Source organism: Cydia pomonella, chromosome 13 (genome assembly GCF_033807575.1).
Source record: "Cydia pomonella isolate Wapato2018A chromosome 13, ilCydPomo1, whole genome shotgun sequence".
Classification (NCBI taxonomy): Eukaryota; Metazoa; Arthropoda; class Insecta; order Lepidoptera; family Tortricidae; genus Cydia; species Cydia pomonella.
In genome coordinates this window covers 15,350,166-15,378,155 of record NC_084715.1, presented here as the reverse complement: position 1 = coordinate 15,378,155, position 27,990 = coordinate 15,350,166, and the positions used below count along the sequence as shown (strand labels likewise).

General features: G+C 35.9%; 1 protein-coding gene across 3 annotated transcripts in view; it reads right to left on the bottom strand.

The window, feature by feature from the left end:
- The window catches only part of LOC133524334 (G-protein coupled receptor Mth2-like), a 46,970-nt gene that overhangs the window by 7,059 nt on the left and 11,921 nt on the right, over positions 1-27,990 (bottom strand). The window contains exons 2-8 of one of the 3 annotated variants that reach the window (XM_061860297.1): positions 27,113-27,287; positions 23,631-23,822; positions 12,837-12,915; positions 11,616-11,654; positions 6,670-6,848; positions 1,222-1,393; positions 57-242 (exon numbers count right to left, since the gene is read on the bottom strand). In XM_061860297.1, coding sequence (XP_061716281.1) covers positions 57-242; positions 1,222-1,393; positions 6,670-6,848; positions 11,616-11,654; positions 12,837-12,915; positions 23,631-23,822; positions 27,113-27,287 — 1,022 coding nt within the window. Of the gene's footprint in view, positions 1-56; positions 243-1,221; positions 1,394-6,669; positions 6,849-9,362; positions 9,399-11,615; positions 11,655-12,836; positions 12,916-23,630; positions 23,823-27,112; positions 27,288-27,990 lie in introns of all 3 variants that reach the window. The other 2 variants (XM_061860298.1, XM_061860299.1) reach the window with 2 other exon arrangements.

The window sequence follows — 27,990 nt, the reverse complement described above, 5'->3', positions numbered from 1 at the left end:
TCACGCAACAAACAAGAACACAAAACTAAAAGTTTTGAAAAATTCGTCCAGCTTACCTTTTCCTGACCAAGTTGCGCACCTTCTTCTTCCACACGAAGATAAAGAAGATAAAAAAGCCCAGCATCACGTTGGACAGATCCACGACGACCCAGTACCAGTTGGAGCCACCCACGGCGAAGCTGATGAGCTCCACCGACCAGTTCACGCCCATCACCATGAACAGCTTCAGGTATAGGCCGTACCTGGTTAAGGGTAACTTCCATTATTATTTATAGCCATTTAAACGAATAAACTAAATTGTCGCATCGTCTATCTGGTAGATAGGTGGGTTGATAGATTACTTGATGCCCTTGCAGACGATTCATTCGTTGTGGATTTATGTGTTATCATGATAGATTCTTATCGTATTCAGTTCACACAAGGAAATTGTGTTAGGTTTGTTGTCGTTTTTATGATGGAACTGTACAACAATTTCCATGATTTTTATTTATTATACTTAAGGAGAATTTTAGTGTTTAAATGACCAACTGATACCTGCTGTGTGAAAAATGGGAATCTCAAGTACAGACGGAATATTATTATTATTGTTATATAATTATAGGCGAGCAGCTATTTAGCTGATGAGCCTATGTCACACAGAGTCCTGTATTATACAGTTCAAAGTTTGTAAAGTAGTATCATATCACTAAGTAACATCAGTCTAACTTATTGTTTAAAAGCCACTTGTCCAATCTGTTTTTAAAAACATTGACCGAGGGAGCAGTTACAACACTATCCGGTAAACGGTTCCAAGCCGCCACGACACGGTTGGAAATGGAATATGTTCGGTATTTCCCTGCACCTGACTTAAGTAGTACAACGAGGCGCACGAAAAAGTTATATAAATTTCAACCGCGACAATTAACACGTTTAATAAAATTTAAATCTATCTAGTTTTTTGCACCTCCTAAATAGTTAAATTAATATTATCACTTCTCCACTACCTAAAGGTTGTATGGTAGAGATCGCTTTTTAGTGATAAGACCACCTGTTGTCACCTCTGTATGTCTGTCTGTAAATGTTATTTTGAGGTTGTGCAATAAAGAGGATTTGTATTGTATTCTATTGTATTGTAAATAAAGTGTGTTCCCGGTACTGGTTTCTTATACAATAACAGTACCAGAACCGGGAATTCCCCTTTTCAATAGTGCAGCTTTGGCATGCCAAGATGAGACAAATTACCTTTGCTTATCCTTCTTAAGACGGTCGCTCCTGGCCGACTCCGAGCTCTTCAAGATGGCCGTCTCCTGCTTGATAGAGCGGATGCGGTGAGCAGTCACAGAGAACAGGATAGTGTTGCACAGTACCAAGACCAGGACTGGTGTGAAGAAATACATAAGGTCGCGTTTCCAATCTGAATAACAAGAGTAGAAACCTTTATAATGAGTTCAAAATCCTGTGATCATTGCAGTCGTGATTAATTTCATTTTTGAGTAGTGTTCTGTACAAAATTTTGTTCAAGTTGCACTTAATGGGATCACTTCATGTTTTAGAATGGTTACAGGTGTTTAGGTATCAAACTACTGTACTTATCACCTGTCACTACGACAGGTCAAAAATGCGACGAAAATTTCGGGGCCGAAAGTACATCGGTTCCATGTAGCTGGCACATTCCGCACAATATTTGTAGGTACTATTCACACAATAAACTTCATAGACAAGTTCAACAAAGCTGTCAACATTTCAAAATGTCGAATGATGATAAGCACCGCCTTCAAAAACTATGTAAGTAATTACCCGGATGGTTATTAATTTTCTTATAATTAGTTATTAAATACTTTTGCCACGATGGGATAGTGACTGGACATTGGACAAACCGCATTGTTCCAAAACACCCTACGAGTCTTCATTTGTAATAATTAATTAATGAAAGAAAAGTTTCAAATTAAATAAAAACACCATATTTTACGTAATTTATTCTACAGTCAAAACAATGAACTTATAACAATTTACGCAATTGTTACGCAAAGAAAATAATTTTACTTTTAACGATCACTCATATAGTTGACAAAAGTAGTATCCGCAATTCAGACCGTATCTTACAATTTTTTTTTTTACAAAAAAAAAGTTGTCGATTGAACTGTCAATTGATGTTCGTTATTTCATTATTATCGTATTATTTTATTGAAATTTCTTTCGTTTTATTTGATTGCGGTAATTAAACTAAATTGTTAGAATACCTTTAGAAAACATGAGTGAGATAGTGATGAAGACGGATTAAAAAATTTCAGGTTGTATCTTTACCTTCCAAATATATTCTCACTGCCGACATGAAAATGTTTGTATACTACACGAGATCAAAGTTATTTACATCTTATGCGCTTTTGAGTCCCTTACTACGCTCAAGATTCTAAATTAGATTCACGAGCGTAGCGAGTGAGAGTTAAAAAAATATAGAATCTTTCGCTTGCACGGGATTCAAAATAAGCACTCGAAGAAATATTAAACTTTGCTTTCTTGTTGTACAAATAACTATTTTACTTTTCAGTGGGTTGGTTTTTTGAAGGCCCTTTTCCCTTTCTATAAAAAGAAATGAAATTAAGTTATTTTGTTTTTTTATTATTAAACAACACGTCAATATTGTTTACCATTTCTCTAATGTTAAAAAAAAAACTATATAAAGTTCCAATCGTCCATAGGCTGCAGTGTCTGCTTTTTACTTCTATCCACCATCGTGTCCATTGTAGAATATAAAAACAATTTGAAAGAATACAATGAAATCAATGTATTCATCTCATTAATTTTCAATGACTTGAATTTTTCGCTGCCGCGGTATCCTAATATTTGATAGAAAATCAATTATTCCTACCGTTCGACGGGCGGTGGATTTCACGAGCAAATGCCAGGCTTATTGTTTTTTAACTCCGGTATACAGCATAAAATTTATGAGAGCGTTAATAAAAGCCATATTTTACGCCCACGCTCTTGTAGGCGTAGGGTAGTCAGATAAAATCATACGTCACATTCCAGGACTGTTGGGGATGATAAATTATTTAAATTACTTTACTAATTTAATCCGGTGCGCTCATGGCCTTGTGGAGTCTGCATATGCAAAGGTTAAGCAATTTTCGTATACAGGGTCAAGCAAAAGAGAATTTTGGGTTTATTAATAATGTGAGAGTCAGAATGGCGGGTGTACCTAAATAAAAATAAATGAAAAGCATACCATATTTTTGTACCTAATTTGTACTATTTAGTACCTCCATTAAAAAAATTGTACCTCACGGAACACAAAGTTATTATCAAAAAAACCGGGCAAGTGCGAGTCGGACTCGCGCACGAAGGGTTCCGTACCATTATTTATAAAAACGGCAAAAAAATTATGTTTGTTGTATGGGAGCCCCCTTAAATATTTATTTTGTTCTGTTTTTAGTATTTGTTGTTATAGCGGCAACAGAAATTCACAATCTGTGAAAATTTCAACTGTCTAGCTATCACGGTTCATGAGATACAGCCTGGTGACAGACGGACGGACGGACGGACGGACAGCGAAGTCTCAGTAATAGGGTCCCGTTTGTCCCTTTGTGGTGTACTTTATTACGCTATGTTCCCGTGGTTATTGATAAATTCTATAAAAGCCAAATTTTTGTACCTTTTTGTACCTTCATATTTAATTATAATATGAGCCATTTTATTTGTTGTTTCCAAGTTTTACTCATTTTATATTTTACTTGCTATTACAATTTCGCAGGCGTTATCATTTTTCAAGTTATCGATCTTATTTTTAAGAAAACGCTAAGGAACAATTCTTTTTATTACTCAGAAAATCATGTCTTAAAAATGATTTTTCTTAGGAAGATTTCTTTGAACTGGCGCCTAGCCTTTTTTAAGACATGATTTTCTGAGTTATTTGAATTTAATGGCGGGTGTAATGTTTTTTGGTAATAACTTTAAGTACATTTTTTTTTAAAGGAAAATAGTACAAAGTAGGTAAAAAAATATGGTATGGTTTTAATTTAATTTTATTTAGGTACACCTGCCATTCTGACTCTCACTTAATAATGGGCTGTGAAATCTAACAAACTGATGTTAATTGTTTGTCCTTATACGTCATTTTGCCATTTCTGTTTGTTGGAAAGAGACAATTTAGATTTGTAAGAGGTTGCTATGTTTTATAAATAAAGGGGTTAGGGCGACTGGAAAACTTCTGTCATTGTCCACCATTAACTTTATGATAATAATGCCTTAGTAATTACATCAAAGCCTAGTTTTTTAGTTCTAGTGCCTTCAGTAAAGATAAACGTTAAGATACATCTGTTCTGACTTTTTCTGGTGTCTATTAATAAACCGTCAAAGGGCTTATTACATCCATCATGCAGTCGGACGGCTAACGATCGGAAACGGTGTCGGTGCCGATGTCGGGCCTGATGACGACTCTTGCAAGGTTTTTTTTAAATTTATGTACGTTCCTATCATGTAACGACCATCCCGTAGTAAACACCGTACTTATGCATTATTTATAACTTTCCACAATATTTGGGAACGGGAAGCTTATTGCCATTAAGAAAATGACTTGTTTAGCATAATTAATCTGCTGTAATACTGGATTAACAATGTACTCTAGAAATGAAACAAAGATGGCGGCTGTATCTGGCAATTAGAATTACATTCCAGATTTCTGTTTTACCGAAGGAAAACTACAGGCAGAGAAATAATAAAACTTTTAGTGTTTTAAGCTACTGAAAACGGAGAAATAGACGACATAGCTAATAAGTTTGTAGAATAAAAACATAATTATTGTTAACTAAGCATGTACGCGTGTAGGTAATGCAATTCCGCTAATTACCTATCTCATCTCATTCTTTACGCCAGGAGGGGGCTGATTTCCAAAAATAAAGTAGCTTAGTTAGGTCCCCAGGGCCTAAGCTTTCTATGTAACAAATTTGTTTGATTTAAAACGGCTTAGTACCACGGAAGTTCTGTTATTAAAATGTATATACCTACTACAGTACTTACTAAGATTAAGTTAATTAGCCATGAAAATGTAACAGACAGATATACAGATTTACATTAAGTACCTATAAACGGAACTTAAAACTGTGCTCCTCCTTTCCTTTCTCCTGCTCTTAAAATTAAAGAATCAATAGTAGAATTAGAGTCAGAATTCATCATTCTGGATTATTACATTTTATAAATTTTTATCTTATCCCGTGGGAATCGTTACCGCGGCAAGATTTTATCCCGCGTAAAACAGCCCTTGTTCAACTCTCTGCATCCTTTTAGCTAAATCTGGCTAATCCTAACAAATATGCGAGTGAAAAGCGGAACAAACAGTTTATGTTTTTACGGTTGTACGGTGAAATTAAAGTGATATAATTAAATATATATAAATAATGTACTTAATCAGATTAATTTTAAGTAATTTATTAAAAAAAAAAATGTGTAATATTTAATTGCTGTGCCCTTATAGAACGTGTATACGAGAGCAATAAAGATGTTTGACTTTGAATTTGAATTACATTTCTTATTGAGGGAAAACTATTGGCACTAATTTTGGCAATATAATAATAGTCATTAATCTCGATTTTTCCCTTCTTACTCTGGGAAAGTCTGTTGAGAATTGAGAAATTAACATTATCTGATTTCACCATTCCTAGACGTCAATATCTACAGCGGTTACTGAAAATTACCCTAAACGATATTCAGGAGCTATGAGGAAGTCATCACTCGGAAGCTTATGAGTATCTTATCCCGTGAGAACATTGGCCACCGCACGAATGACAAGATTTCTATCCAGCGTGAAACATGGCCTGTGTTCTGACTTACTCAGCTATATATCTCCCTGTATCCTTTAATTTACGCCAAATCTAACAAATGTGCGAGTGATAAGTAGAATAAATAGTTGACATTTTATATGATAAAATCTCACTAATAAATTATTAAAATGACCTTCCTTATTTCTTGTTGGTCCCATTTTTGAGGCAAAACTCTAAAATACTATTGGCACACAATATCGTATACATATTCGGAATAATTACTCTTAAACTCGAATTTTCCCTTCCGTTAGGTGTCTTTCGTATTAATCATTCCTACATGCTAATACAGTGATTGCTAAAAATTACCCAATACGATATTTAGTAAGAATAAACCACTCTGAAGTTTATATCTTATCCCGTGGGAACAATAGCCACCGCACGAACGACAAGATTTTATCCAACGTGAAACATGGCCTGTGTTCAGTTCAGACTCGCCTTTCGCTCTACATTACCGAATCCTTTAAGTTTAGAAATATGCGATTCAAAAGTAGAACAAAGTTTACAGATTTCAGTAATCTTATGCGAAACAATTGAACAAGTGCAGTTATGTAAGAAGCTGTAGGTAAATATGTAGAAAAAAGAATTTAATATTCATTTAGTACGGTGTACCTAATGAAAATATGTGACGTTCCTCGGTAAAGGTAGTTTATGGCGGTTGGTTCTTACATAGCGTAGCACTGCATTAGTATTGACGCAACGTTGATACTAGCGTAAACGCTGATCGCCATAATTAAGGTACCTTTGCACGAGTTGGTTAAAAATTACATAGTAGTTTACACAGCAAAAACAGAAGCAACGTTATACAAAATTATGTAAGTAACTGTAAATTTTCGCTATTATTCGAACACATACTTAACTTCTACTTATCACCCACCTTCAAACCAGCACTTCATATCCCCCAGTCCCGGCTTCAAGATGTAGTTCGGCAGTTGTCCGAACTGCATGAAGGCGGTGAGAGCAGTGAGCACCAATGGTACTCCCCACGCGTACAGCCCATACATGGCGAACCGTCGTTGCTCGTGCCGCTTCTTACTGCTGCCTCCTCGGTAGCCCCTGTGATTGCAATAAATTGGTTAATCCTAACAACTTCCTATGCATAGATTATCATGTCTGTGGCATGCGGCGTCATAAAAATACATAGGTAATCTTGTAGCATTTTGGTAGCAGCGTAGGTATAGTTAAGGGAATCGGTAAGGTCATTTTTGGTTGAAAATTAACAATTTAAGTTAACGGTTATGCCTGTGAATCTTCATTAGCACACTCTAAGTAGTCTGACGGTTACTTGAGACTAGTTAACAGTGTTAAGTAGCCGTTTCGCTTGAATTTGCCCGTACTGATTGTGTCAACTCAAGTACACTACGAAATGCTTTAATTAGCGATGCCTATGTAGTTATTGGAGAAACAAGTATTTACTACTCATTGACTGACTTAAAGTTTAGCGCAGATTATCGAACCATAGCTTAATGCATACCTATAGTTTTCACCAGAAACTACCATTTTATGAAGGAGGTAACTAATGGAAATTACTTCAGTAAACGTTAAGAAAGAACCGTAAAAAGAATTTAAAGCATTTTTCCTAAGTACGCTCGACGTACGGAAATGCGAATTAAACCAAATGGTCGCATTGCAGCACGCGCTAAGCTTCTTAATTAAGTTTATTGTTTCTAATTATTTGAGATACCTCGTCTGTACTCTTTTTAACGAGCATATGGGAGATGAGAGCAATAATATTAGAATTAAAACAAACATCGTCTTAACCTTTAATTAGGTAATGTATTGTGGTTGGATGACATTAAAGTTGGTCATGTATATGTGACAACTACAATTTATTTAGGTTAATTATGACATCTAAGCAGTGGTGGACTTGCCCTAAGGCCCAGAAGGTCCAGGGCCAGGGCGAGCAGATATTAGAGGCGGCAGTATATATGATGGGTGCTGAGAATGGAGTGGCTACTACTTACTACAGGACCTGGTGCTTATTGCGGCGAAGACTGCAAATCCGTCACTGAATCTAAATAGGTATTTAAATATACTTTTCAACTCTCCTATTCGGAAAGTTCACCTTTCATAGGCTGATAGCCGGGTGGGAAATTGCATTGCCATAATATCTCGGGTGATATGATTCTCTTTCCACCCTTGGTGAACAATTTACTATACCTAACCGATAACCGTGTCATATTTTAGAACGGGGAAGCTTAAGCAAGATATAATCAATTTATAATGTTTATATAAGTACCTACGGCGTTAAGCAGCAAAGGTTAACAGATTGTATAATTTCGCAGTTATAATAAAGCAGTTTTAGTTGCAAGTCAGAGGTAAATAATTAAAACAAAAAATATTACTTACTTTGCTACTTCTTCCGCGAAAAATAATATGCTAGTCAATCAGTGCTAACCGTTATACTTACTGAGGCTGAGGAGGGTTGTTATATTTATTTGCGTATTTATTTTTGCGGTGGGAGGGTGGGAACATTAATTGTATGTAAAAATACGGAAGTAAGTATAACGGGTTAGCACTGATTGACTAGCACGTTATTTTTCGCGGATTAGGAAAGTAATATTTTTTGTTTTAATTATAGTATTGATTTTCGCAAAGTAACGTCTGATTCTATCCATTATCAGAGGTAAATAGATCTAGATTGATCCAAATAGACGTATGTATCTGAGACGATTGTAGATTTTGTTCCACTATCTTAGTACGGCTTGTACCTTGTACACTGCTGAATAAGAGCCGATAGTGTTTGCTTGCGTGGAAATTACAAATACAAATAGTTTGTTTTCGATAATAGAATTGATAATTCGTCTAGGGTACGGTCATTTTTTTTGAGCGAGGAACTTCAAATTTCGTTGAAAACACTATATTAGGAAACAAAAAAAACTATTAGCGTTTTTTAAAATTCGTCCCCAAAGGTGGTGGAAAGGGGAATCAATTATGTTTTAAGTGAGGGACTTTAAACTTCGTAAGATATTAACTATATTATAAAAGCAGAAATAGTTTTTTTTCTCAAAGCAAAGTTGAATCACGAGCACAACGAGCGGTTCGAAAACTGGAATCTTGAGTGTTGCGCGGCAAAAACTAATAGGAACTAATAAGTTACTTATATTATAGTACAAAAATATACGAATAATAATTGAAAGGTTGGTTAATATACCTACGTAAACTAAAAACTAGATAAAGCAAACGACTTGGAAGAGTTTTACGTTTCGTTGCACTCATGTTGCACTCTTGTGAAATACAGTGTCTGAATATAGATAAAATAAAATAAAGCGCCCAAACTTCATAGTGCATTCTGAGAGCTCGGCTCTTTTTGGCAAAAATACGAGTAGGTACGCTACAAGGAACGAACATCTCGGGTTCTATTCTCGCACCAAAAACCAGAAAATATATTAAATATGTATTATAACTTGACTTTCCTACTAGATCTCGTAGGTGCCAAAATTAGGTACTTGTTATTAAAAAAGATTACTTATTACATACATATTACATACAAGTAGGTAAACTTAGTATTGTACGACCTAAATTATTAATTTAACGAAATTAAATTATTAATAATAAAAAAAGCCTTACCGTTGCGACTCCTGGGTTATGGTTTGCCCTGACGTCCTTAAGTGATATCGGATAGCGTTAAAAAATGTTATAAAATTAATTTGTGAAAATTGTATTCATTTGTGACTGCCTGCCCAGAAACGTTAAATTGGTGAAATGTTACCTCGTTTACCTATGAAAACCAAGAAGTTTAAAGACATACCATCGCCCACACTGTTAACTGTCTATCAATGGACCTTATTGCAAAAGGCAAAGCTGGTTTAATATAAGGTCCACCAATGGACAGTTAAGAGTGTTGCTGTTGGAACATATCCACTATATTAGTCATCAAAACTTTACGGTAAAGGAGATATGTACTATGCAGTCTGCCAAAAAACTTGTGGGCCAAGATAAACACGGTGATTATCCTCACTGCTTAAAACAGAGACCCGGCAGACCTCAAGAGCGGTGGTAGATAAAGTTAGGCCCTTTTTAGAAGACTGAAAGGCTGTAGCAGATAGCCAGGATGAATGAATATATGTAAGGTAAAATAGTCCTTTGTTCCGGAAATATAGAAAAGTTTTTTAGTAAAAGAGGTTACTTGTCTCTGCAACTTAATAACTACAATGGTTATCTGCAAATGCACAACGCTTAAACAGGCCTGTTCCATTTGGGTTCATGCACTAATGCGTTGTTTGTGTGGTCAGGGTACCGAGAATTATATTATGCCTTGAAAATCATACCAGCGCTTTGCTTTCACATACCTCTGCACCACAAAGGATCAAAACAAATAGAATTCATCGGGATGAAACATGTTTTATTATAAAATTTGGCATTCTTATAGCTAGTTATTTAGTTATCTATAGATACAATTCATAATAAATTGAAATATATCAAAGAGAAATAACTCGATTTCATGCAATTGATAACACGTATTTGGAGAATTTGAAAAAAACTGAGTGTCTACAAAAATGTATCTGGAAAAAAGTATAAAAATACAAACTGCTTTAAAAATACAAAAACTACGAAACTTCTTACTTACTTATTTGATAATTGCTCTTAAAAGACATGCTATTATGATATAAATAAATAAAAATCTACTGTTTTTGACTATGCCTCAGTAAAAACGAAGGAAAATCTAAAAGAATTTTATAAAATTATAAATAAGAGATAAAAGAGGGAAAGTTATATTTATGCGCGAACTCCGTCTTTAATTAAATTCGCTCGGATTGAAAAAAATACAAAGTTATTTCAAGCAAGATCAGAGAACCGCGACTATCCCGATGAGTGGCGGAATTCGATATCAAAACATTACACATTCAACTAAAAATACTTACGTATACCACAGGAAGACATGGCATATAGTCTGTCAAGCCATTTCCGTCAGTAGAAATTGGCGGCAAATTTAAAAAATGTAGGCGCGAAGGGTGATCGTCCCATACAAAATATTAGAATTTCGCGTCTTTTTCTAGTGAAAAAGTTGTTTGGCCTGCAATATCTAGAATTATAGATACCTACTTTCGATAATGTGTGCGAATGATAGGAAATATTACCAAATTACTAATTCATGTGAAGTTTGTTTGATATTATTTATTTTATGATGTAAATAATGTTTTTACTTCGACGGTTAAACACAAGATGACTTGTTTAGTCTACATAGAGCTTTTAGATAACAATATCTATTATAGAAAAACGTACAAGGTACTAAGTAGGTACAATAAGTAACTTTTAAATTTAGAAACTGACTAACCATTTCATTGCGTGTGATGGCATATCGCGAAAAAGCGCTACAAAGCGGGAAATATCAATTACCTACTCTATACGCTACAACGACGTAGCGTTACTAACTAACGAACGAAACTATGAGTATAAAATAGATTATACACTTATAAGCTAAGTTGGCAAAGATTTTGATAGCCCAGCCTGTGAACGTCATAATTTCATGAATGTTTGACGTTTAAAATAACACTTGTACTGTCTGGGCTATCAAAATCGCTGCCAACTTATCCTGGTCTGATTCTAGCTCTTTTGCCTGAACGTTAGAGAATACTTTATAGCATTAATTCCGCCTTTTGTACAATGTGTTTTCTTTGTTCTAAATACGTGTAAATATATTTTTTGTAACTCTACGAAAATTAATTCTTGGTTACATTTGCACAATAAATTTTGCGATTTGTAGCCCGATAGGCCTACATAATAGGTATTAAACACATCGATTACAGGGGCATGCCACCTACACCCTTATTAAGCACATGCTTTTGTTAAACATCGACCCTGAACAACGATGAAACCTACAGAGAGTTTCCGGTACTGGAGGGAATCGGAGTGGCCGATCTGCAATGCGTAACAACACAGAATACAGACCATTGGAATTGTTTATCAATATAATTTTAACATATAAAACTACAGGAGCATAGAGGAGTAGAATTATATAAATTAAACATTTTTGTCACATGTTTTGAAACTTCACAAACGGGGTAATGTGTCCGTGTGTCGTAACAAGATAAAAATGTAAATAATCCTAAAATAAGAGATTCATAAAACTGTCTTATTACTCATTGTTATTGTGTGTCTGCAGGAACTACATATCTAATTACTTGGATATTTAATCAACGAATTCATTAAATAACTGCATTCTCGTATATTCTTATGTAATAATGTAATCTCGGATAGTTATCATAAATTAAACTAAGGAGGTAAAAGCGTTTAATGGACCGCAATCTATTCATCAAATGTGTTCAATATTTCACAGCAGTTAAACTTCTATAAATATCAACTCCTGAAAAGTTTAGTGGATCCATTTAGAAATTGCGAACGAAAAAGTTTGAAAACGCCTAAGAGTTTGCTAAAAAGTTTTTCAGTTTTGCTTTTTTTAGCTGACGCATTCTATCAGTGGTACAGTATATTTCAGTAGGCCCTTTTAAATGCATGTGAGCAAACAAATCACGACAGCGCTTGACTCGGGATTAATGGGGTACTAGAAACGTTGAGGTTTTTAATAATTACATTCTTCCAAAGTCTCAATAAAACAGATTAACGGTAGCGTAGGTAATAACGGGCACCGACGGACACGCACTCTGGCGCCTTGACAATAGAGGTGTGTTCAGATTTTTGTGAGCACCATGGCTGCTACAATATATCTGATGACGACTGTACAAAAAAATAAAACGAATTTCGAGGCTGACTACGTACGTACCAATTATCTAATATAATTGTTTACCCAACTGTAGGTGCCTAGGTGTATTAGTAGATCATTTTGCAATTTTGGAAACTTTCCGTCAGCACATCAGGCCGCGTAGCCAACGTTACAATCGTTCACGCTCCGTAGCGTATCGTAGCTATCTGTCTCTATCACTCTTCCATATTAGTGCGACTGGGACAGTTGCGTGTCGTTCGCCACGAAGCGTGAACGATATGCATGTTGGCTACGCGGCCTGTAGCTGGAATTGATCTTAATTAGTTTGTTTAACTTTGTAAAATAAAAATAAAATTTAAAATAACAGCTATGCAACTTACCTGAATGTTCGCCAGATATCGAAACACATCACGTTGAGCCAGAAAAAGCTGGATTGAAACGCATAGTAGACGATGAAGGCTGCAACAAAACAATAAAATACATATATTAAACTGTGGTTGTGAGTAGGATAGGACTTCATATAACTAGGCAGTATCCTAAGCCCCTTCATATAACTAATAGGCAGTATACTTAAGTATAGGATTCCTAGGATTCCTCGCGCGTCTGCCTGTCTGTCCGTCTGCCACAGCCCGAATCAGTCTTGCCAGTTGAGCGGAAGAAAATTATCGTACTTTAGTGTCAAAATTATCATACCGATGGTAAAATATCGTACACCTATCAGAAATGCACTACTCCTAAAACTTCTTGCAAAATAAGCCTTCATGTCCAATATATAATCAAACAAAAACGCAAGTTTCGTCTGAATTGCGCAAAAATCAGTTTTATATTTACGTGATATCCAAACGGTTTACATGAAATTTCGATATTTTTGACGTAAACCAAGGAGCCGAACACCCAAAAGGTGCTAACTGTAGCATATTTCTCAAGGAAAGTCATATTTTGCTTCAGAAACTAGACTGGGCTGAAATTATAGTACTTTTGCGTACGATAACGATAATGCTCTTTGGAACGTACAACGTACCGTAGACCAAATTATCGTATGTGTACGACAATTATCTTACGCCTGGCAACACTGGCCCGAATTTGCTCTGCAGCAACTGGACCAATTACATACGCTTGTGACATCGCAAATATTCCCCGTATTTTATTGAGATATTTTTTGCAATGATAGGAAACATCGGTATTACGTTATTAATTCGTAGGTAGACAGGTATTTACCATCGCACACGCTTCTTCACTAAAATCCAAATGCATTCTGCAAAAATACGAACTCCTTGCGGCGTCTATGCAAAAATCGATAGTAATGATTTTATTGCTATTCCTGGCATTCTTTATGAGAAATATTCTGGACAAAAGATTCTTTGGCCGAATACATTGAGTAAAATTTACTAAAGGATCAGTATCCGATCCGACTGTGCATCTTTGCAGGAGGATATTGATCGCCTTCATCAGTGGAGCATTAACAACAAGCTCCTTTTCAACAAATCAAAGTGCTCCGTGCTAACTTTTAGCCGTGCCAATAGTCCCATATTCGCTCAATAGTTGCTCGGTTCTGATCCCATTACTCGTGTCGAGTCTATACGCGACTTGGGTGTCATCCTCAACACAGAGCTTAACTTTCATGAGCACATGAAAGCGTTGGCTACTAACTGCTATCGGAGGTTAGGGTTTGTGGTTCAAACGCGCGAGATTTCGTCGGCGATTTCGAGACGTTAGGGCTATTAAATTAGTGTACAGTGTACACTGCGTTAGTCAGGAGTAAACTTGAAGCCGCATCGGTCGTTTGGAACCCGCATGAGGACAAGTACGTCTTGCTTCTGGAAAAAAATCCAGAAAGCCTTTCTGTGATTCTTATACAAAAAGGTTTACGGGTATTACCCATATTTGTACCCATCAACGTTCCTGCTTGGCGTTTTAGGGTTTAATTCCTTAGAGGTGAGGCGTAACTACGGGCTATTGACTACTGTATGTAATGTCTTACGGGGGAACTCGGACTGCCCTGAACTGGTTGCACAGCTCGCACGCCTGTTCGTTCCATCTGTGGCTAAGGCTCAATTTAATTTCCGACCAAGTCGTCACCTATTAGCAGTGCCTAAAATACGCACTATGTCCCATGGCAAATCACCACTTGTCCGCGCTCTACAATATATTAACGCGCTTCTCGGATCAGCACCGGAATGTGATGTATTTGCAAGTAGTTGGATGGATCTGTGTAAAGAATGTATGAAGTTCTGTGAGTATTAGTCTTCTTTCTTCTGTTTTTCCTTTCTAGACTGTATCATGTACCAAGGTTGTATAAATACTGTCTATTATAAAATTTCAGTGTATTAGTTCGCTGTAATGTAATACTGTGTATTTTTTTTGAATCAATAAAATAAAAATAAAGTATGGGCGGCCATCCACTTAACTAGATGTCTTGCCACTGCCACCACACAAAAAATGTTTTTGACTTTCCTTCTATTTTTACCATAAATAAATAAATATTATAGGACATTATTACACAAATTGACTAAGTCCCACAGTAAGCTCAATAAGGCTTGTGTTGAGGGTACTTAGACAACGATATATATAATATATAAATATTTATAAATACTTAAATACATAGAAAGTTCACATCATAGTTCCTAACCTTTTTCATTAATTTATATAAAACTTAATATGTACGGTCGAGTTCACAAACATATTTACAGGCCAACATTTCAAAAATATATTTACACGAGTCACGACCTTATTGTCAGTGTCTTAGGCGTGTACTTAAATATATTATTGGAATTTTGCCTTAAAAATACCTATATGTTTGTGAACTCGACTGTAATATTACGAAAAGTGACTTTAATAGTTTTTATCTAATTTTACAAACCATTAAACACGTCCAATTTAGAAGAGAACGGGTAAATACCCACCCCCGGGTACATACCCGTGTAGTTACGCATTTTTAAATCGTCTTAAAGTTAATAAAGATATTGATAAAAAAGACAAGTTGATATAATTCAGTTAGATCACCTAATTGAGATATCATCGGAAACTAGGGCACCATCGGGTTAATTCGACGCCGTCAAACATACACACTTGGAGTGTATTTTCGTATGATATCCTGTTGATCAAACGTCATTCATCCAACTCTTTCATCTCGCCCTAGTTGTTATGATATCATAATAGCGAAGTAGATTTCGTCGAAGGAAAATCTATTCATCTATTGTGGCATTAATACACTGTCGGCAAAATACTGCAAATGGTGTTCGTGAATGTAAAGGCTTTAGGTAAGAGTGGCAAACACGCAAACATCGTGGTTTAACATTTAATGATGTAGGTAACTAAGTAATCGATATACTTTCTTGTTTAAGTAGACTTTAAAGGGTTCTACACAGATTATAAAACAAATTTGTAGCTTTTGTGGACTACAGTTAACAGCCTGATGTGTGCATGCATAAATATAAGACGAGTAAGTACTAAATGATTATGAGGTTAACAGAAAAGGTAAATATTTAAATATATAAATAAATATTATAAAGACATTCTTACTCAAATTGACTAAGTGCGACAGTAAGCCAAGAAGGCTTGTGTTGTAGGTATTCAGACAACGGTATATACATATAATATACAAATACTTAAATACATAGCAAACATCCATGATTCAGGAACAAATATCTGTGCTCATCACACAAATAAATGACCTTATTCGAACCCAGGACCTTCTTAGGCAGGCTTCATAGGCAGTGTCACTATCCACTAGGCCACACCGGTCGTCAAAAACGTCGGTCGGTCGTATTTCTCTATGCGGATAAGATGAAAATTAATCTTTATTGGTGACGTCCACGAGACAAACGCTTTAACAACACATTGCTGTGTGTGATCCTAAAAGTAAGTATATTTAATTTTCTTAATATTACATACTATTATATTACTGGTAATATACGTTTAAATATTGAAAGACACAAATATTCATAATGAGAAAACTTACAGTGATGGACGAGTATTGGAGTTAGAAACCAAATGCATTTCTTTGTTAAAAAATCGATTGTAGACGTGCTCTGTATACTTACTTAAATAATTATTAGCTGGTTTAGCAGTAGGTAACTGATGGATTGTTTTATAAACCATAAATAAATAGGTTTTGAACATTTTTTGCAGAAAATAATTAAAACATTTCATTGGCTTTTAACTGATTTAGGTTAATATGAATAACAATAAATCGTTATCTGGTGATCGTAGAGCTGGCAGCTTCCTCGCACAGAGAATAATTATTGCGATACAACGAGGAAATGCTACCAGTTTCTACGGCACCATGCCGCAGGGGGATAGTTTTCAATTATTTATATTAAAATTAGTTTTATTTATTTTTAGATTTTAAGTTTTATAGGTTATATGATGTGTAAAGTGTATTTTCCATATTAACATTAAGTACTATAAATTTTACAGGAAAAATATAATCGGACCTATAAATAAATATTATAGAACAATTCTGCACAAATCAACCTAGCTACCTGTGTTAGCCGAACATTAATTAGAATTGTAAAATATTGAAAAGTAACCATTACGAATTGAACTGAACCGTAACGGACGGTTACAGTAAATACCTATTTCTTTATACATAATGGTTTATGCAGAAAATTAGGCTTTATAGCCCTTAACTTTGTTGACGTCCACAAGAGAGACGTAATCCTTATTGCTGAATATATTTTCACCACATTAGCTTATAAGCTTCCTGTATTATACAGAAACTGATGAGAAAGTTGTTGTTGGAAATTTCGAGATGTTTGCTCATTAGCTAGTAGAATTGACTTTTGAGTGATGATGTTGAATGATAAATATTTAATTACGTTCGTTTATAATTTATCTGTAATGTCTTAAGTATGTTCCTCGCGTTAGTGTGGTTAAAAATGTGTTTCACTCGTTAGTAGAGTTTAAGGCCGCGTGGGTTCAGGTTTTGATTGATTTACAAGAATAAATGAATACTCTGTCCTGCTATTCTTATAGCGTTTTAACACGATAGCAGTAACTACTGTGCCTACAAATTAGATAAATCTCTAAAGCAATGTTGACGAAGCCTCGAAGTTAGGAAGGAGGGAAGGACTACTAACAAATAATTGAATTCGTGATCAATCTGTGACTAGCGTACTTAAAACTTGCTACTTAGTTAGCTTATTGTTTTGTCAATAACATTTATAAATAACTCGACTTTTAGAAATATTGTCACATTAAAATAAAACGTCTGGAACTGAAACCAAGATGGTGCATGTACATTACTAACATAATTTTATTATAACGGTAATTTACAGCACTAGGCACTTCGAAATACCAATCTATATTCCAATATAATTTTAACTGAAAAATAAGGTATATTGTCGTCTTTCAGCGGTTTTGCAGGGCTTTTACAGTTTTTTTGTACTACGTCGGTGACAAACAAGCATACGGGCCGCCTAATGGTAAGTTTCAACTTGTTCTTACATGGCTTTTACAGTTCCAACTTCAACTGTTCTGAGATTTCGTTAGAGCACAAATTCAAAATTTTAGTTTAAAAAAAATTGTTTGGAGGTATATTCTCATTTGTCTCCAAAATAGTATTATTTCAACGAAGTGTACCTATGTGTGTTAGTACATATTTTTCTCCAATCTCTTTTATTATAGATACAGAATTTCAAACTGCAAGAGTTCACATCAATTGCACGGCATCGTTTTAGAGGCAGTAACTTCCCAGAACCAGAACTACTATCTTATATTAAAGTAGCGGCATATATCATTCTTAAAGTCTCAGCTCCATTGCACCATCAGTAACTTAGTTCACTAGAACGGTAATTAGAACAAATAGTTCTGGCATTTTGTAACTAAACTGTAAAATACCTCGTGCTTCTTTGTTGTGAATTGTTCTGGAAATTTGTCTTTCAATGTAAAGTAGAAAATTACGAATAGCGTTTCTTTTCATTGCTCTTTTATTGTTTTCAGGGAAACCTTCTTGAATACGGTTTCTGCAGAACAGATTATCTTTTTGTAGCACGAAACTTAAGTATTAAAGTAGCATCAAAACAATAAAGGCCTATAAATGTGACTTATATTTACTCATTCACTATTAAGATTAGATCGTAATACTACGCCGTATGTAGCAAATCTGCTTCGTAGAATCTTATCGACAACGTATATTGTTTAATATTAGAGTAAAATTATTAAATCCTTGTGTCTGTTTTTTCTCATATTTCTCTCATCTTTGCATTTGTCCCGGTTGCATTCTCCTGGGCATAAACTTGAGATTTTGAAACCTTGCTATGCTACTCGTAAAGCTTATTATAGAATTAAAGCCACGTAGAGCACTGCGATGTTTTTATTATTAATGCAATTAATGGAAACTAGCACTAGCGGATCGTTAAACTTATTAGTCCGCGTACCCAACATGCCAATAGTTAACGATCCGTAGCTAACGAACCGCAACTGTCACTGTAGCATTAATATGGGAGAGTGATAGAGAGAGATGTCTACGCTACGCTACGGAGCGTTAACGATTTGCATGTTGGCTACGCGGGCAGTGAGGCAAGCTGGAGCCAACATTTTCCTTTTTTTCCTGAAGTAGTAGTAGAAAAGGTGTACACAAAAGGGCTTTTTTATTCATACTGCAAACCCGGCGGAAATCGGGGTTTTAGCTCCCTAGTCACTGTTTTTTGCTTATATATAATTTATTAATTAAATTGATTACAAAATAGATAGAGAACGCGTCCCGATCTATTCCCGTCCAAACACTCCAGTTGTTTACAATATTAAACCTATTTTAAAAGCTATAAATGCCGTTATTACTGGAAACTTGTCTGTAGTGTTTCGGTTTCAGAAACCGTTAGGTGCCAAATACCAAAGGAATTTACAACATATCAATTAGTAAGTGCCAATGCCAAGAACAAACTATTGGAACTATAGCAAGTTTAATTGTAGTTGCCTGTTTTGGTATTCACTTAGCAGTCTAGCACAGACCAACTTTACTGTGTCTAGGTATAAAAATGGTGCATACACTTCTATAAAAGTACGTAACAACGAGCACATACATCAGCTGCAGACTCAGAGTCAGACATTTCATATATGTAATAAAAGCCGACGTAGTATAAAAGAAAAAAAGCCCTAACATTTTAATATTCCAACAATAACACATTAATATTAATAATATCCTCCATTAATTAACGAAGCTACATTAAAATACTTTATTATAGCTTGTCCACGCCCAGAAAAGCGGGGCCTAATTGAAACTATAGGGCAGGCCTACTTACAAGTAATTAGGGAGGGAAATGCAATTTACTATGTCAAATTAAGTGAATTAATATAGGTGTGCCAACTGTACGTTACCACTGATTGCATGAGTGCTAATTAGTACTCCAGAACATGGATTTTATACAAGGTTTCGCTGGAAGCAAAATAGTTATTTGTACAACAAGAGAGCAAAGTTTGATATTTCTTCGAGTGCTTGTTTTGAGTCCCGTGCAAGCGATAGATTCTATAATATTGATTGACATCAGAGATCTGCCCTCTCATCTCTATAAAAAACACTGTTGGCATTATCATATACGCTTAATATCATATGTGTATCAGGTTGTGACACTTGTTGTGACGTCATTTTAATGTGACATACTTTTTAATGTTATTAATTAATAGTACCTGGGTGACCGAGCTTTGCTCGGTTATAACTATTTATTGTAATATGGTAGTGTATAGGTGATAATCTTAACTAATTTTTTTTACTAAATTAAACTTGTCTAAAACAATAAAAATTAAAAAATTATATATAAACTTGAACATATAAAAAAAAACAAAAGTTAGTTACCGGGCGAAATTCGAACCCGTAACACTCGTTTAGCAGTCCAGTTCTTAACCTGCTGGACCAGACGGACAGTGGCCGGCAACACGAAATTAGCGACCATATTCTGCGTCGAAAGAAAAACGCATGAAAACTAGAAAACACGCGTTTTCCCAAACATAAGACTAATCTAGATCGATTGTTTACCCCCAAAAACCCCCATATACTAAATTTCAGCAAAATCGTTAGAGCCGTTTCCGAGATCCCGGAAATATATATATAAGAATTGCTCGTTTAAAGGTATAAGATAAGTGCCTCTTTACCTAATAGGTTAATATTTTAAAACACGCTATGACCGATTTGTATTATTAAATTTATTTATTCGGCTATACCAATTATATCATCGTAGTTAGTAGGTAGTACCTAAAGAGGTATACGACCGTCTCTCAACAAAGAGTGTCAGATGAAACGGTTTTATAAAATTCTAAATAATATAATCAGTATTCTTTCTGTAAATAGATAGTATGCTCATTTGCTACTGACGTGATGTTAAAAAAATCGGCCAAGAGCATATCGGGCCATGCTCAGAGTAGGGTTCCGTAGTTACTCTTCCGTCACAATAAGCTAAACTGGAAGCTTAAAGTATAGTAGATTATTAACCAAGGGATGAACTGTGGATGGTACGTCTTTTTACTATGAAGGGGAAACTTTTTGCGATAACTATAGTTTTCATTTAATGTCTTTCTTAAGCTCCATTTCCACGTTTTTTTTCATATTTTTTGAGTTAGAGGTGGGGACACATTTTTTTTCATTCGGCGTGATAATCTCCGAATATATTTACTTTATCCAAAAATGTTTCTTTAAGACCCCTATTACTTTTGAAAGACCTTTCAAACGATATCCCACACTGTAGGGTTGAAGCAAAAAAAAAAATTCGTTCTACTTTACGTGTAGGAACGTACCAAAAATAATTTTTAGATTTTATTCTTCGACTTTGACGGCTTTATTGATTTATATATCCATGCCAAATTTAAGCTTTCACGGAGCAAAGCCTCGGACAGACAGACAGATAGACGGACATGGCGAAACTATAAGGGTTCCTAGTTGACTAAGTTTTAATGCCTTATTGCAGTACCTAGTTGTTACGAACCCGTATTCATTTTGAAAGACCTATCCAACGATACCCCACACTATTGGATAAAAGCAAAAATAAATAAAAATAAAAATGTAGGGGAGGTACCCTAAACGAGTAGATTTTTAGATTTTTTTTTTTTATACTACGTCGGTGGCAAACAAGCATACGGCCTGCCTGATGGTAAGCAGTATCCGTAGCCTATGTACGCCTGCAACTCCAGAGGAGTTACATGCGCGTTGCCGACCCTAACCCCCTCCCACCCTCGTTGAGCTCTGGCAACCTTACTCACCGGCAGGAACACAACACTGTGAGTAGGGTCTAGTGTTATTTGGCTGCGATTTTCTGTAAGGTGGAGGTACTTCCCCAGTTGGGCTCTGCTCTAGATCTGGAATGACATCCGCTGTGCTGTGCCCTACCACACAGAGCGAGATGACATTCACAATGCCCATACCTCTCTTGTGGACGTAGTTTAAGGACATACCCGGGTCCAGATTTAGATTTTATTTTGCGTCTTTGTCGGATTTATTAATTTATATATCCATGCAAAATTGCAGCTTTCTATTACTAACTATCACAGAGCAAAGCCTCGGATAGACACACGGACATGGCGAAGCTAAATGCTATTTCATATCATATGTCAAGTCAACTTTTCGGATGGTCGCGAAATATGGACATTTGTCCAGAAATTCTTACACCTCGGCCATTGTAAGTGCTATAAGATATGCATTTTCTATCTACCTAACTTTTGTTTATCGTCAACCGTCCAATAAAGAGCCGTTCATATATTTTCGTTAGTGTTCGTCTTCGACTTGACGTTTCACAGAGTAACTTAAAAGGGTAAGGGTACGAAAGGGTCCAAGGTTGTAGTGAAAAACCATGAATCTAGTATTACTGGATCAGGTATGAGCGGTGCGGGGAAATGACCGAACGGGATAGCCTTATGTATCTTTCATTGGAGTAGCAGAGAAAGCGCTATTTTATTATTGTTTGTCCTTGTCACACCTATAGGATGGACTATCTATGTGTAAAACCCGGCTGAATCATGGACAAATGTAGGCGTTTTCAGAGTTTCTGATTCGACTTCCATTTAAATTGTGTCAAGTTTATTCGTTTAGCGTAGAGTAAAACTAGCATGTGGTATTAAGGGAATTCTTGGTAGGTATCTGAGCATGACTTAATCACTCATATCATAATTAATCCTTTGTTTTATGTACTAATAGGTGCGGCAAACTGCCTGAAAAGACAATATTCAATTAGTCGTTATCTTGCTATATCAATTAATTCATATCGATTTATTTTATGGATTATGTGTATTTTGGGAATAAAATTTTTATATATCTTAAACAGTTTCCACTGAAGCGTAAAGAAAACAAGAAGTCTGTATAAAACATATATATTCCCTATTCAGATTTACACAATTAAATATATTAGAGCCGTATTTTTTTTACCACCCTGCACTAGCTAACAATGAGCTAACACCTAATAACACAACTTTAAAAAAAAAACAAAGATAGGATAGATTTTTTTAATCATCTCTAATCTTAAGCAGTGAACGATAAATTAAGTTCCGAAAAAAATGTTCTTTTCTCCCGCTGTGCATTTTGAGGTAGATAGGTACGTAAGGGGTACGCCACAATAAAGCCCACGGAGTGTGCGCGCTGTGCATTTTGAGGTACGTCAGGAAAGGGTACAGCCCGCGTAATCAACGTGGATATCGCACAGTCGCACTAATATGGAAGAGCGATAGAGAGATATGATCTAAAAACCGCGTTATAGCGAATCCGCGTTATCCGGGGTCGAGTAAAGCGGGGTATTACTGTAATCGCTCCGAAAGAAAGTCGCACTAATACGGAAGAGCGATAGAGAGATATGACTACGCTACGCTACGGAGCGTTAACGATTGTAACGTTGGCTACGCAGCCAGGGTGCGTAGAGAAGATGCCAAACGTTCCGTAGCGTAATGTAGTTATTTCTCTCAATCACTCTTCCATATTAGTGCGACAGAGACATAGTTGCCATTCGTTCGCTACGGAGAGTTAACGATTGATATTTTGTCTACGCACCCAGGTATATCATAGCTTCTGCGCAGTGCGTAAACACAGCAGTGTGCCTCTGATTAGTGTGTATTTATCTTACCAATAACAGCGCAACCAGTCTTGCCTATACAGTCCCAATGTATATCGTACGATACACCAAGAAGGGGTACGTTACAATGAGTCCCACCTAGAGCGCCACATCCATCTCCTAGTCAATAAATATTATATCACTCACCTATTACAACGCAGCCCGTCTTCCCCACACCCACAGTACCGCTGTGCATCTTAAGGTACGCCAAAAAGGGGTACGCCACGATAAGTCCAGCACAGTACGCCATTAGGCACATCCCGTGAAGGTTCCTCAGCTCCGGGATGAACGCGTACACCAGAAACGTGACCAAGAGGAATGGAGCCGATAGGAGGAGACCTGAAATAAACAAGGTATATTTAATCACAGAAATGACGGACACTAGTTATTTTCGCTGTCTTTTTAATAGTATCGGGATTATCGGTAAAGGAAAACATCGTGAGACAGCCGAACTCGGTAGTCCCAATAAGTCCTAGCTTCCCCTCTGGGTTGGAAGGTCAAACGACAGTTGCTCTAATGAGCCGTGGCAAACAGCCGGGTCAACGCAAGGAAGACGAGGAGAAGTGCACAACATGACGCCTGTGTATTAAAACTATACACTACTCTTTATTGTTGGTACCCCACGAATTATTAGAACCTCCATTCTCCAGTATTGGCCGTACCTCATAAGAAAAAAGCGGAATCATCAATCAATCAATCAATCAATTCTTTATTTCAAGATAACAGTGATCCCATTTTTTGTTAGTATTACATAAGATAAGACTTAAAAGTCGCCTTAATCATCGCTTCTCGGCTGATACTTTGCTATGTGATAGTTTAGATGCTATTATGAATTGAAAAAATTTACAGTCGGTTGTATCGCGGTGGAAAGACCGTCAGCTGGTCACGCAAAACAGAACATATAAAAAATACGCACCTTACCACTTATGTTCGCAAAGTATGCGTAATCCGTTTATTGAAACGCTCGATGGAATGCTCCATGCAAAGTTTCATGATTTTGTTATCACTATCATAAAAAAAGTTAAAGTGCTTATTTTTTTACATGTTTATGCGACCAGCTGACGTTCTTTCCGCCGCGATACAACCGGCTGACGATTTTTATAATTCACAAAATCATCTTGCAAACTATCAAACGGGAGGCAATTACTAAATTTATTTATTTTTTAACGTGTATCGGTGACTGCTATTCTTCAACCCACTAAGGCAGTGATGGGTGGGTGGCAGCTGATGTCCACGAGGGTTCATTCATCATACATAGCCGTTAATCACTACACGAGTTTTCACCCGGGAGGCGATTGGTCATGGAAATTTGTTCTCGGCTTGCGGTCTAGTACCTGTATAAGTAGGTATGTATGTAGATTATCGTACCTACTACTAATAAAAAGCATCAACTACTCGTAGTCGATAGTATTGCAAATTGCAAGTAATCAGTGTTATCGCTACGCTAATCGTGGCTAATCAGAATGCTACGCCGTAGCAATATCGTAGCATTGTCGTGGAGATAGGCGCTATGGAGGCTTTCATATATAAGTAGAGAATGCAATGTTACAAGAGCGGAATTCGAACTTTACTAAAGTTTAATTTGATACTCGTATTAATTTTATATTACCCTCTCCTTTGTGTTATGTTAAGTTGAAATATGTATTTCTCAGTAAGTGATTATTTGTAATCTTTTGAGAAATAAACATCTTAAACCAAATATTACTGACAGTACATCTTGATACGCCAGTAAAAAATTATGCACTTCGAGTCAAATGAAAATCAAATATTTAAAATCTGATGTTAGTGGTGGTGTACGTACATGCATGCATAGCGTGAGTGCTGTAATTTGGCTGCAGACAACTGTTGTTATTATCTAACGGAACCACTTTTCATAATATGTACCTGTGTTATTTAGGTACAAGCTTTATGTTATTAGAGAAATTATGCATTGGCTCGATTTTGTTTAACTTAAATCATACGTTACCTAGTTATGTTAGTATAAAGTGCATACCTACGAGTAATAAGAGAAAATACTTCACTGCCTATCGGCAGCTATGCCGATAAAATGACTATTTTTAGAGGTCCGTTACTTGACCCAAAAAGAAAAGATAAGTATAATGTAGGTACGTAAAACTAAAGTACCTATTAGTGTGCACTGTAAACTTATACAGTACTAATTAGTTTACTTAATCGATTCATCCATCAGCTTCGAACACAAGATTTATTGGCCCACGAAGTTTACAGAAATACATATTTAAAGGTTTTATTTTCAGCTTGCTGCCCGCAAATGTACTAAATTATTTTTTGTAATAAAACAGTTTTTCTCGTCTAATTTACAATGCGAAGGTTTAACAAGCGATAAAACTAAGCGTAATATGAGTTTTATGAGCCATTAACTAGAGGGTGCCGAGTTAATGACCCGAATAGATTGGCTTCGCCAAACATCGGTAAAAACCTCGGGGAATCTATAGAAGTTTGACCCACCAGGCATAACCATAACAACCAATGAAAAATCTGTTTGAATTTGTAACTTTTTGCGCGGGAATACGGTATAAAATTTAATGTGTTTTATTTGTTTAGTTGCACCCCATTGATTACTCGGGTCATGTGTATTCTACTAGATTGAAATTGAAATGCAATTCCAACACACAGTTTCACGAAAAGAGTTCCTTTTTTAGTTGTATACAATTTTAATTTTAATTATAGATGCTATATTGATCAATGTTGTCTGCAATAAAGTATTTTTATTTATTTAATTATTATTTTGAAACGTGGATGTGATCGGTCACTGTGAATAATACTTAACATGTATGATAAATATTCATAAGTTTCATAACACCCTTTCGGCCATTTGTTATGTAAATAAATTTATTTTGATTGGCAGATTGTGAATTGATTAATAAAATATTTCCAACCAAGAACACACAATTACTAGGTATATATACTTACCTAGATCCATCGTTTAACCAGCTAAGTATATAATTTGTACAACAAGAAGGAACAACGCAGGAAAGCATTCGAGTTTTAGTTAGCGGCACATAATAAGATTAATAAGTAATTAAAATATCTTTCCAATGTTCCGATCCGACCAAGTTTAAATTTGCCATTATTCCTGACAAATTTACATCCGATTAAGCAAGAAGAAGGGAAGGGTTTGTGAAATGGTGGGGCCGCAGGCTGTAGGCGGTCAATTTAAAACTAGACTGGTATCTGAATAACAACGATCCAAACGACCTCTGATGCTTTTTGCTATTTACGGAGGCTATAAAAAGGGACTTGTATTTATAGCCTTTATATAGAAGCGCTTTGTTAGTCTTCCGCCCTTTTTATGAGAAATTAAAGACTCGGCAAGCGCTTAAATGATTCATCGGGATAATCTAGACTATCTCTAGCTATAGTCTAGTAAAAAAAGATTTATCTCACGACTCCCATCTCTCATTGCTCGGTGATTAATTGATTATTTCTTACACAAGTTTCATACTTTCTGTTTGCTGGGACCATGTTTTGTTATGGTACTGTTTCTCACAGGAGTCCTTCGGACCCAGAGCGAGCATATTGTATCTTCTATGCCAGCTATGCTCGACTTGTATACTTAGTGGCTGTCAGATGTGAGTATATTGTCACTACTTATGTATTTATTTACTTACCTGCAGCATACATAGCGTAAAGCGTCTTGCTGTCGTCGTCGACCGGGACCTCAGTCGGATGGCATGGACCAGCGATAAGGCGACTGATGTTGTCCGTGATCATAATGTCCACACAGAAGTAGCCTGGCTTGTGCCACTGCACACGGCCTTCGACGTCCTCCATCATACTGCCGTTCTGTACAAAAAATAACGATTATTAGGTCACCTATTGCCTGTATAGTCACAATTATCTTTTTCTATACCATATAAGAATAGAATAGAAAGTTTTTTATTGTTTATCATTTTTGTGTTACCTACTTACAAATAGGGGTATGTCCTTAATGTAAGTAAATGTCTTAGCGATTTTAGGCCTTATGCCTGGTCTAATAACTAATAAATTAAATGTATCTACGGATAACGTTTTTCCCGCATTACGTGACGGGCCGACCAATATCGGTTAGTTCAGTAAATGTTAGCTTTTAATCTAAATGTCTTCTTATCTTCTCGGTGGCCAGAAAAAAGTTACGCTTCGATCGTAGTAGAAAACTGTCCGGCAGTAGATCAGCCAAGACTATTGAAATTAAAAAACAATAATATATGTCTCTATCTCATATTTGTTGTTCGTAATATTGGTTAACAAAGCCATATACCATACGGTACGTTACGTTACGTTTTGAGACAGAATCTGAAGCGTCTCTCATGGCTTTGATGCAATGTTTGTTTTCCTGATTGTGCCCGAGGGGCAAAATTCGGAATTCATAGCACGTCTAATTGAAGACTAATAATAATAATAACTTCTAATTTACTCAATATTGAAGATATCTTGGACAATTTCATATCGGTATAAGTTTTGGAACGCAAGACGCAAAAGCTTTTTGAATTATGTAACACCACCACCA